Below are 12,915 nucleotides of genomic sequence, written 5' to 3'. Positions count from 1 at the left end.
TGGCTTAATCAAATGTCAATATTTAAACTGTAAACTAAACAGTTGAGAAAATGATGATTTTCCAGAAGAGAGAAGTACGAACGAAAAGAACATATAAGATAATTAAACAAACACCTGATGTGTTGAACTTTATGAAGCATATGAAATTAAAAAAATATGAATGAGACTTTATCCGATGCAATTGAAATAGGAGAGAAGATGAATAATGAATTTCAAAATGATGGATTCATGTATAGAGGTATATATATTTATATATATTCAACTAATGGTAAAAATATCTTGAAATATAATCCCTGATTTCTTGTTTTGATTGTTATTGAAATTGGATGGATATAGAAAATAAATATTTTGGTTAAATGATTTTAGTGGAATATCGCAAAAAATACAGAGTAAGTAAATTGATCAAAAAATATTAAAAAAATTTGTGTTTTAAATAATTCAAGTTTGCAAATTTGAAATCTCTGATTTTCTAGTTTTTAAATGAAAAGTAAATAGATGAACACATCTTTGGAAATCGAGTGTCAATTACTTTAATTGAGTTTTATTTATATCTCGGTATTACAGAACAATGAAAAAGAACTAATATTTATCAATTTTTACATGAAACTTAAGACTTTTTCAACTTTATAAAATATGTCTTTTAAGAAGATAATAATATTGATGTCTATTATTCTATTATTTTTACTCCAAAGTATATCATATAATGATTGTGGAAATAAAATAAATATGTTGATTAGGTCAAAAAGGGGAAATTAGTCAGCAGTGACTTGACTGATTAGAGCATCATGACCTAATAAATCTTACGTTGACTGGTAAATAATATACTCCCGCTTATTTTGCACATAAATAAACTTTTTTGTTTTCTTCCTTTTCAAATATCTTGATTTGGGTTGGTGCTATTTAATCAATAATTGGCTATTTAATCAAGGTACATCTTCATGGGTGCTTTGGTGCTATTTTAACCCGGTAATCGTTGTTTTAAGTTTGGCTCTAACCTATAAAAATGATGATATATTCTTGAAAAACGGTTCAATCAACTTTTTTTAAAAATCTCGGTTTTTATCTAAAATCTAACATATAAACAACAGTCTGAATCACACTAATACCAATTCTAAAGCAAGATTTGTACTGGATTTTAGAATCCCGACTGAATAAGTCGTTATTTATGCTAAAAATCTAATATGTCCATTCTACTCGAAATCGAGGCTTAAAAATCCATCGATTAGACTCGCAATCAAGTATTACATATCACAAGAAGCCTTATAGATCTTCACAACTTCATCAATTCAACTCGAATTAGAGAGAGCATTGCGACAAACATGTTACTCCCTTTGTAACTTACGTCTTTAGGTGTACATGGTCATGATGATTTTTTTTGTACATAATATGTTTTTTCCTAATTATTACGGTTTGCATCTATAATAATTATGATTACTATATTAAAAAATAAAGTTGATTGCACCGTTAATTACTTAATTAACATCAAGTTATAATAAATAGAGAAAATTACAAAACTAACCATTTTTCCTTAATTACTTTTCAGTTTTTAGCAAAAAAAATAGCAATTATTCCAAATTAGCCACCGAAAATGTACATCTTGACTACGGTCAAAGAGGAAAAATAATTGACTACTCTTTTAGGCAATGGGCTACTGTTTGGTGGGCCGTCTACTTTTTTAATGTCCGTTGGCCCACAATATACAAAGTTGAAATTTTCATTAGTGCTTATTTTTTTGTGTATTTTAACATAAGAAAACTCTTTCAATGGAACCTTCAAAGAACGACTATATATTTCTTCGAATCTTCGACCTTTTTTTTCATGTTTACAATAAGATTTAATACATACATTTTTCTTTTGGAAAAAAATCGAAAAAAAAAAACAAAATCGTAATGTTCATAAGATACCTACGGTGTACAAGCAGTCAATGCACAAAACATGCATTGATTGCTAGTACACCGAAGGTTTCTTATGAAACCTACGATTTTCGTAATTTTTTTTCGTTTTCTTTTTTATTTTGTTTGTAGATTGTATATAACGACCTATAATTGTGATGTAGTGATTTTTGTTATAAAAAAAGCGAATAATAATAATAATAATAATAATAATAATAATAATAATAATAATAATAACAACAACAATAAAAATAAGGGAAACCGTAGGTTTCGTAAGAACCAACGGTCTTAGTAAAAAAATTTGGTAATTTTAATGTAAGCTATGTATGTCGTACTCATCCTACTGCCATTTATAAAAAGGTAAGCCAATGTTAAAATAGTTATCATAGTACAATTCCAAAATCATAAATATGCAAAACATGGGTGGATGCGCTGCGATCAGGTCGGGCCCCTTCCCCTTCGAGCTGGAAGAACCTAAAACATAAACTTAAACCGTAAGCACAAAGCTTACTAAGTTTCCCCAAAATATCACATACCATACATACAATGGGCCTCGCCCAGTACAAATCTGTCTGTAGAAGGCGATGGGCCTTGCCCAACACATTCATCAGGCCTCGTCTGGCATCGGACCTCGCTCGGTATACATACAAACACACACACAGACATCTAGCATTCTAATAACAATAATCAATGGGTCGACATTAGTGCCTTCGACCCGCCAAAACACTATGTGAAGACTCACCTCAATCTGATGATAAGCAATCACATGCAAGTTACTGCTAGAACGGCGCCTCACATTGAACACATTCAAACCAACCCTAATAACTATTTAGGGTAATAAACCACAACGAAAAGCCCAAATCATAATCCCTCCCAAAAAAGGTAAAAGACCCTTTTACCCTTCCTACCCTAGGCCCAACAAGCCATGGCCTATAATGGCCCAAACCAACCCCAAGGCCCAAAATGGCCTAAACTAACCCCAAGGCTCAAATAATGACCCAAAGGTCCTTTAGTGAGTATGTTATGTGTACCACCCTGTTATGCTCCACGTACAAGCTCTAACAACAAGGGAAAAATGTGGTTGAACACAATAAGTTGTGTGTACTCATATTTACGCCCCGCATACTCCCCTGATGGCCAAAAATCACATTAAGCACTTAATGCATTATGCCCAAACGTCCAAATCACGGATCTTGCTCTTGGGAAACGTCTTAAATGATAATGTCATCAACTTGATGCCCTTGCATGGATCAAAGAGACCCAACACCCATTTTTAACATTCTAACTCCATAATATGAACATTAACTCTTGCATGGTTGAGTTAAAGCCATCAATATGTCATTTTAATGTATTAAGGACCTCAAAAATATCAAGATCTACTATCCTAAGCTTCTGGAGTAGCTTATACTCACATGAATCAACCCAAGGGACCAAAACATGCCAAAAACCCTAAACTAACTAGATCTAAGAGATGAATCAACAAGGTTGAGACTTTATACCTCCAGAAGAATGGTCAATGTGAGCAAGGTATGGATCTACAAGCTTCAAACCAACAATTGCTTCTCCAAAGGGTTCTTCTTTCTTCAAGATGTACCAAAAACACACCAAAACACACAAAAGGCTCAATACTCTCTAAAAGGGGCTAGGGTTTCATGGGAATTGCTTTGGGACGAAGGAGGTTGATGATAAAAGAGGTCTTGAGGTCATAAGGTGCTTAAATAAGGTCCAAACCCAAAATTTTAGGGTTTGCCCCCGACTCGAGTATGCCCTGCGTACTAGGGGGAAAACCCCATGTCTAAGCTCGACAAGGTATGCCCCACGTACCTTCATTACGCCCTACCTAATAGGCCATTATGCAAAATAAATAAACACTTAGAATTCTAAGGAATTACCTGGGAACTGGGTGTTACAAAGGGCATTAGTTTTTATAAGAAAGCATAGAAGATTGTTATTTGTTCATTCTGTGATGAGATATCATTTTCTATTGTATACTAATTAGTTAACATATTATAACGTTTGTTTAGCTTTTAGTACTTTATTTAGTTTATAACATGTTTTACAAATATTTAGTGTTTATTTAATTCTCAGCATGTAAATAAAGCAATGATGGCTAGTATATCGGTAAAATCTTCATGCCATAGATTACGGGAAGTGCTTAGCCGTTTAGACCCAACACGTCATCACGGGATGTTACTTCATCAATTGCGATCGACTCCAGAAATGGATGCGGCGGAGCGTTTACATTTGGGGACTTCTCGGCATAGCTTGTCATTCGGTCCCGAGGAGTTTTTTCTGGTTTTCGGATTTCACATTGGTCGGTGTCCTATATCAAGAGTAGAATTCAACACTTTTTATACACACAATTATGGTGTTGATACATTTCGCTCACGAGTCTTCCCACATCGCAGAGACGCTACATACCTCGTTTTTTATTTAGAGAACCTTATAATAAACGAGCGATTTTATGCATATTCAGTCAAGGACGGTGTGAGAGTTGTTGTGTTATATGTTCTTAATCAGGGTTTTTTTAGGAAAAGAGGGCAATGACAAAGTAACAAAGGAATGGTTGTATTTCACCATCATTTAAAAAATGAACGTCTTGTTTTACAGATTAATTATCGACTTGATTGACCACGGCTAGCGGTTTGTGGTCAAAGTAATCATGTGCACCCACATCATTAAGATGTGTATCGACATTATCATCACCAACATACTTATAATTATGGGGTTCCAAATACATAATCGGTTCTGACACTACGTTTACATTTTCAACAACACTATGATAATGAGATATACTTGGAGTTCTAAAAGTACCTACTGGGTTGTTGCTCCCTTTTCCACTAGATATGTTAGCTGCAAATACTTTTCCTCTATGAGCTACTTCGTTAGCCTCAACACCTTCTTCAACCACCACATACACATACACATATTTAGCTCCAACGTCATTTATTACATTGATCAACCTTCTAATGTCACGATCATCAATAATAGAACAATAATACAGTTGCTCAGCATGTTGATAAGGCAGACTGATTTTTGATTCATTGAGAATACTAGTCTTACTTTTCACCAAATGAACAAATTCACTGAATGTGGTGGTTTCGTAAAATTCAACACCGTAACGAAACATTCTCGGAATGTATCAAGGTGGCCATAAATATGATAATCGGGAATCAACAAACTCTCATTTTCCGTCAGCGATAAGCAATACGAAATACTCAATTGAACTCATACTATAATTTTTTTAGAGAAAACAATATCAGAAAAATGAAACACTAACTTATAAATCATAACATTCTTGTATTATATAGTAGGTATGATGTAATAGTCAAAATACCTAAAACAATAGTCAACTTATACCAAATAGTAGTCAAATATTCAAAAAAAAGTACCATAACCGTAGGTTTTTCGATGAAACCGTAGGTTTCTTGAAACCTACGGTTTGGGAAACCGTATACTTATCAAATGATACCGTAGGTTATTGAGAAACCTACGGTTTCGTATGGTTTTTTGAAAGAAAAAAAAAATCTTATATACAAAGACTGAAACTGTAGGTATTTGGCGAAACAGTAGGAGATTTAAGATACATACGGTTTCATTGGTTATTTTGGGATAATTGATAATTTTTGGTTAAAAAGTGATGAGTAATAAATAAAAATGGCTATATTAATCATTTTATCTAATAAATATTGCACAAATAAAACTTTGTGAATAAAATTTGAAAAATAGTTTATTTTGGTAGGATTTCCTATCAAATCTTATAAGCAGGAGTTAATAAAACGTAAAACAATCATCATAAATCATAAATAACTAGGTGAGTTACCCCGCGTTGCGGGGCCAAATGTGTGATTTTTAAAACACAACATCCTTATGAACAGCACCTAACCCCGGGTACTGTTCATAAGATATGAAGATACTAATTTTCCAACAAATTTGAGAGTTTTGACCCCTGTTATAACCATTTTATGTTTTTAGTAATAAACGAATTTTTGACAAATCACTTGAATTATTCCTTCTACAGTTCTACTTTTACCGCCTTTACTGTGAGTGCAGAATGGTGCTGATCATAATCAAAATTTACCTTCAATAAATAGAAAAGAAAAGTTCTAATATTGTTGTACTGAGTTTGCCCTTTTCACTATTATTTGTTTCTATCGTGTGGGCAGGATCCTCTTGCTTCCATAAGTGACCAAGTCTCTGTTTCTGCATCAAAATCCCATACACTTGGTAGGGAAATTCTCCCTCCAATCAAAAGCAAATTCTTTCCCCAAGGAACCTAATACAACAAAAAACAATATTACTAAATTTATAATTAAAATCAACAAATAGCAATGTATTTGTTTGTTTATTCTAATAATAGTTAATAAATACCAAACAACGACCCTTGCATGCTGGAATCTTGAGTGCAAGAGTAGATGGTGAAAGGTACAATCTTGATGAAGCTGTTGTCCATGAAAGATTTTCAAAATTGAGAACCTGAAAAAGCATACACATTACACAACTCTTAGTAATATGCATACAGCAAGTGTATTTTTAAGCAAAAAATCTATCAAAAAAGCATTTCATGATTTAGCAAGTGATTATATTGCTAAAATTCTACAATAATTGAAGACAAATAAATGGGAAAATATATACTGGTCTAACAATCCATTTCTAGATTCACCACCAACAATAATCATCTTCTTTCCAATTACAGCTGCTGCTTGGTATTTAGGAGCAAAGGGTAAACATCCATTCACCTTAAAGTTAAGATAAGTATTCCATTTTTGGTATCTTAGGTCACTAAACTTTCTAAATTTGGACTGCTTTACCATGCTGATGTGGCAGGAAAAATATTGCTCAGTGGAAGGAAATTAGAAAAGTTTATTGAGCTAAATGGAATGGTATGATGCTAAGCAACCTGTCCACAACAAAATCCATCACTCATGTTGATGCTGTGTTCTACTTCACCTAAAATTCTGCCCAATTGGCAAACAAATACACTACAGAATGGAATCCATCCGTTTTTTTGATTCTGTGGGTTAGTGGGTTTATTTATGTGTGTGGGTAGTTGGGTAGGTAGGTGGATGGGTGAGGTCGGAAGAGATGATGATTATATAAAGTGATTCGGCAAAAATAAAGAGGCAATAGGAGAATATTTTCATTTTCATTTTATAATAAAACATAAGGATTGTAATCTAAATTTTTTTTTTTTTAATCAAAGAATGAATAATTTGTGTGAATTCATGATGAATTATCAAGAGACATAAGTTATAAAAACTAACCTGGGAATAATTCTTAATGACCATATTATACAATAATGTTTTGTTCTCAGCATCCTGCGACAACCTGGTAAGATCAAACATGATTATTTCTCATATACACTTTGTCAATCGGTAATTAGTAAATTATGATGTTTCAGATTTACAATTACATGTAATCTTTGATTTAAAATATGGAAAATGAAAACACATCCACCACACCTATCATTACTCACACTTGGATGACCGCTACAGCTGTAAAAGACATCCTGAAAGATTATATTTTTGTTTCTGTTTGATGGCCTTCTTCACCAGGTCTAACAATTTCACTGATCCAGTCGAACAATAACTTATATAAATTTGCAACTGTAGGTCTTCCCCTAGACAACTGAAGGAAATTGAAATCAGCTAATTGTATGGTTTGTGATCAGAATAAAATTAAATTATTAGCAACTGGGATTAAGAAAAATTTCATTGATTGAATAAAAGAGATACAGAGTGTTTAAAGTAGTCATATGCATGATGTTCATATGACATGTAAGGGATCATAATGAGTCCCTAGCTAGCCCTAGAAACTTCAAATTTGATCAAATTAAAGCACAATCAGAGTAATAATTGGAAACCTAGCTCCATAATCGCATATAAAATATAGCCAATGAAAAAGCTAATGCGAAAATTCCCAAAAATATAAACATACAGATAATATGAACTGAGATTAATGGCAATTGCATACCTAATCATAGATTACGAAAGATTTTCCCGAAAAAAAAAGCTAAAAAGGACAACGCCAATCAGCTGCACTTGTCCATTTGAAATGCACTTTCGTTGGGGATTCTTATCAAACATATGGTATGCGTCCCCTGCCTCATGCCTACGACTTATCTTCCTATATCAACCAAATCAGCCCACTCCAAAACCCTATCGCTGCTATTTCATCTTTACTTACATACCGGTCAAAAAGTTACACACACACACACACACGGAGAGATAATGGAAATGTTTCAGTCACCACCCTCACATCTTCTTCTTCTCCTTTGATCACTAAATTCCCTGACCCTTTGAAAGCTTCCTCAAGCCTAATTAGCCCAACCCCATGAGACCCAAGAACAGTTGTCACCATTCCCACTTTCTTCCCGGATTTCATGCCCATTACTTATGAACTCGGAGCAACCTTCTGCACTACCTATGTTGAAAAAAAAATGATAATTGTAATTTGTGATGAATCAAAATTGAATAGTGACTTGTGATTCATACCTTTTCCAGATTGTTCAAGGAATCTGAGTGGAAACAAATACCTGTCGGTTAGCCTCATCAATGGCAGCCCAACCCACATAAACGAAATTAAAGCCCCATAAACTTCTTGGACCGTCTGTGTCTGTCTATTTGCGTGTGTATCCCAAGCTGTCGTTCTCAACATTGAAAAAGACGACCCCTCTTCTTGCGTCTCGATCACATGCACTTTCTCGCAAAGCCAATTACTAATCCTTCTCTCTTCTAAATCGAAATCGCAGACTGGATCTGAAGATGATGATGATTGGTGACTGGTGTGAAAAATGGTACCTTTTTATATAAGCCCATTTGGAGTCTGAACATCTAAGCATATGTGTTCTAATGCAGCATCAACAACCCTTTATATTTCCAAATCTAATGCAAGATATAGATTCATTACATCAGAAATGAAAGTTAAATCACTTTCTCAATAGAATCAGATGTTGAACTTACTATAGGTTTTGATGTATGTATCTTTTGGTATTGCTCTTGAAAGTTCACCTTTTTTTTACAGCTGATTGAATTACCACATAGCTCCTTAACATGAAGCATCTTGAGTCTTGACAACTTTGGCTGCATATGTCGTCTGTATAAATGAATGTTCAAACTCGAGTCTTTAATTCATAGGTATTATCATATCGGAAGTGTGTTAGGGTTACAGATTAGCTGGTGTTACCTTGTTGTTGGGTTTGGGGGTGGTTTTTGAGCGCTGGTTGAAGCAGAAGAGTTGTTCCTGGAAGAAGAACCTGGAATTGGTGATTTTACAGGAAAATATATGTTCTTCTCTGCGTCATAATAGAACCCTGGAAGGTCTATCAAGAAAAAAACATTTATACAATCAATTTGCCTCATAGTTGTTGATGAAATTAGCTAAAGAAGAAAAGTTAAGAGGGGAAACCTTGTGGCATCTTGTTAAATTATTTAGAGCAAGAGTAACGAATGAAGCTGATGAAAAAAATCGTGAAGAAGTGGGGTGGAGATGAATCAAGATGTATACTATTCTAAATAAAAACCAAAATAAACTAAAGCCTACCGGGATGGCTTTGAGGAATCTGTAAACAAAAAACAGAAAGGGTGAGTGAAGTAGGCAGGAAAGCAACAGACGCCTCCTGATTCGAAATAAGGGAAGCAACCTAACAATTTCTGATCAGAACCACAATGACCCAATATAGCCCTAAATCACACAAAATAACACATCATATCATCATAAAAGAACATAATCAAAAGGAAAGAAGAAAGTCAGAAGAGAAACCTGAAGAACAGAAGAATCGCAGGTGGAAAATTAGATGGAGGCAAATGTGCAAAACCCTCGGGAAGCGTCAATCGCATTTACTTGTAGAAAGACATTTGAGTATGTAATGAGAAGCAGCAGTCGGTCTTTAGTGCTGGGTTACTGTCGGTAGCACAAATGGAGAGAATAGCGGGTATGGCGGCGCTAGGCAGCCACCGTAGTGAGGGCCGACGATCTCACCGGAGAAAGATGGATCAGATGGAAAGAATTCGTGACATGAAGAAGAATAGGAGCAGAACACATATGAATGGAGGAAGCGGCGGTGAGCAGAAGAAGACAGTCAGCGATTTCGGATTTAGGAGAAAAATTCAACCAAAGGGGAACCTGTATTGATAAGGCGGTGACAGTCGGATCAACGGCGGTGGGTTACAGAAATCGGAATATTATTGGCTGGGAAAACGAAAGCACAAACAACACGTGTACGGCAAGAATGCAGACAATGACCCAAAATAAATAAATAAAAGAAAAGAAGCACACCAATGGAACTGCAATTGGCCACCGTTATGGTGAAGAAAACATAAGAGAAACACGTAGACACCGTTCTTGCGCAATTTAACATGTGCTGACTGTTTCTATTCCTGCGCAAATTAGCATGAAGTCACTATTCCTAAGAATTGTCCAAGTTTAATATGTATATAAATATGCTGAGCTTAAGAATCTTGATTCCAACTACCTGACAAGCTTATTATATGCTGATGATAAATGAGTGATATATCAAATTTCAGGGGTCAGTATTTGCCCATCTTTTTTCAAATACTAATAAAACATTTAATATTAAAAATAAATTATTTTAAGTTTTACAAACATACATATATACACACAATAAGAAATATCACCATTAGTGACGTCACATGCTTTCATTACGACATCTAGGGGTAAACAAAAACCTAACCGGAAACCGTAAAAAACTGCATTAAACACAACAAAAAAAAATTGTAACCGAGACAAAAACCGATGATACGGTTTTACTTTTGCAAAAACCGGAAATACCTGAACCGCTCCACACACACACACACATATATATGAAAATTGAATATACCCTAAAATGTATATAAGTTTAGGTACGCAAACTTACTATACTACGTCGTTTTGTATCATATATATTGTAATCGCCCAAAGTTTTTTAAATTCAACTCCTAACTTGATTTACTTTCGAGATTTTTAGAAAATTCACCATTATTTTTCTCTTACGTAATTATTATTTGCAACTAATATATATATATATATATATATATATATATATATATATATATATATATATATATATATATATATATATATATATATATATATATATTAGTTGTACTACTTAAATTTTAAATTTTAAATGATTTATGCTTACAGTTTTCTGTTTATGTTTCAGGTATTTCTGGTTTGAAGGAGAAGAGCTCGGGATGATTACACTGCACACACCACGTTGTTCCGCATTTTATATGATTCTGATTGTACTTGCATATTATTTGATATACTCTGATTTCACTATAGTTTTATGATATTGTTATGGATAATGGTTTTATTAATACAAAAATCAAAATTTTTGGTTTTAATTTTTGGGATGTTACACATTTATTGCTTTGATGTTTATGTTTATATATATATATATATATATATATATATATATATATATATATATATATATATATATATATGATGCTATATATGGACGTTCCTAGTGAACGGTGTTCCAGCTTTAGTTCTTTTTTATTCGGGTGCCACCCAATCGTTCGTATCGCTTTCCCTCAACAAGAGATTCGGTGATGCTCCAGGGGAGCTTGAGTATTCGTTAGAGGTAAAGATCATCGACGATCGTCCAGTGCGAGTATCGAGGGTTCATAAGGGTTGCGTATTGGAGTTATTTGTCAAGCAATATCCGATTGATTTGGTTTCTATCCCTTTGAGTGAGAGCAAGGTTATCGTGGGGATGGATTGATTGAGCCCTAATGGGGGCAATGATTGATTGTGAGCACCAGTTAGTTCGGGTTCGAACCCCAAGTGGGGGAGAACTAGTTATACGTGGTGAGGGTGCTCAGCGGGGACCAACTCCCTGTTCAGATGTGAGAGCTAGGAGGTACCTTCAACAGGATTGTTATGGTTTTGTGGCTTATGTATTGGATATTAGAGAGGATAAGAAGAGGACGATTAATGTTGTGTCGATTGTTCGATAGTATTCTGATTTTTTCCCGTAGGACTTGCCTGGATTGCCTTCGGAGAGATAGTTTGAGTTTCGTATTGATCTAGTCTAGGTACGGCTACGATAGTGAATAAACCTTATCGGTTAGTAGCGTCAGAGATGCAAGAGATGTTACACAAGAGATTTATCAGGCCGAGTTGTTCACCCTGAGGAGCACCGATACTGTTTGTGAAGAATAAAGATGGATCCCACAGGATGTGCATCGACTATCGAGAGCTGAACAAGTTAACAGTGAAGAACCATTATCTTCTACCGAGGATTGATGATTTGTTCGACCAGTTATAGGGTACGTCTTGGTTCTCGAAGATTGATCTACGTTCAGTCTACCATCAGATGAGGGTTCGAGATGAGTATGTTCAGAAGACGGCCTTTAGGACTCATTACAGTCATTACGAGTTCGTGGTGATGTCATTTCGGCTCACCAATGCACCAGCAACGTTCATGGACCTCATGAACAGGGTTTGCAGGCCGATGCTAGATCGGCCAGTGATTGTTTTCATTGATGATATCTTGGTATATTTTAAGACCAAGGAGCAACATGAGGATCACTTGCGAGAGCTTTTGTAGACTTTGAGGTGGTAGAGGCTTTATAACAAATTCTCCAAGTGTGAGTTATGGTTGCACGAGGTGCAGTTCTTGGGACACCTCGTCAATCAGAAGGGTATATTGGTCGATCCAGCCAAGATCGAGGTCGTGATGCAGTGGGAGGTTCCAAGGTCTCCATATGAGGTTTGGAGTTTCCTTGCCTTAGCAGGTTACTATCAAAGGTTCATTGAAAACTTCTTCAGGATCGCAGTTCCGTTGACCAGGTTGATGAAGAATTCAATTTCTTTTTGTTGGGGGCCTGAGCAGCAACCGACGTTTGAGACTCTGAAGCAGAAGTTATGTGAGGCTCCGGTTTTGACTTTACCAGAGGGTGTGGATGACTTCGTGGTATATTACGATGCGCCGATTTTAGGATTGGGTGTGGTGTTGATGCAGAGGGGGTCATGTGATTGCTTATGCTTCGAGGCAACTGAAGCCTCATGAGGC

General features: G+C 35.1%; 1 protein-coding gene across 11 annotated transcripts; it reads right to left on the bottom strand.

Moving 5' to 3' along the window:
- Nucleotides 1–5,812: 5,812 nt before the first annotated feature.
- On the bottom strand, nucleotides 5,813–10,255 carry LOC145136525 (acyl-CoA-binding domain-containing protein 6-like). 11 transcript variants are annotated; one of them, XR_013720517.1, is made up of 11 exons: nucleotides 9,654–10,250; nucleotides 9,535–9,575; nucleotides 9,435–9,453; nucleotides 9,078–9,346; nucleotides 8,855–8,987; nucleotides 8,387–8,776; nucleotides 7,866–8,315; nucleotides 7,355–7,520; nucleotides 7,157–7,220; nucleotides 6,264–6,368; nucleotides 5,813–6,168 (listed from the first exon to the last, which is right to left on the bottom strand). XR_013720517.1 is itself a non-coding variant. In XM_079070645.1 (8 exons), the coding sequence occupies exons 5-8, from the start codon at nucleotides 7,398–7,400 to the stop codon at nucleotides 6,034–6,036; spliced, it is 336 nt and encodes a 111-aa protein (XP_078926771.1). In that variant the 5' UTR covers nucleotides 7,401–7,520; nucleotides 7,866–8,315; nucleotides 8,387–8,776; nucleotides 8,855–8,987; nucleotides 9,078–10,245; the 3' UTR covers nucleotides 5,813–6,033. The 11 variants fall into 11 exon arrangements, 2 of the variants coding, with proteins under 2 accessions (XP_078926771.1, XP_078926772.1); XR_013720510.1 differs by having other exon boundaries at nucleotides 9,078–9,213; nucleotides 9,300–9,346; nucleotides 9,435–10,255; XR_013720514.1 differs by having other exon boundaries at nucleotides 9,078–9,453; nucleotides 9,654–10,251.
- Nucleotides 10,256–12,915: the final 2,660 nt, after the last annotated feature.

The sequence above is a fragment of the Lactuca virosa genome, chromosome 9 (assembly GCF_052849685.1).
Source record: "Lactuca virosa cultivar CGN04683 chromosome 9, Lactuca_virosa_CGN04683_v6, whole genome shotgun sequence".
Lineage (NCBI taxonomy): Eukaryota > Viridiplantae > Streptophyta > Magnoliopsida > Asterales > Asteraceae > Lactuca > Lactuca virosa.
Note: the sequence above shows the minus strand (reverse complement) of the source record. Positions and strands in the feature narration are given on the sequence as shown.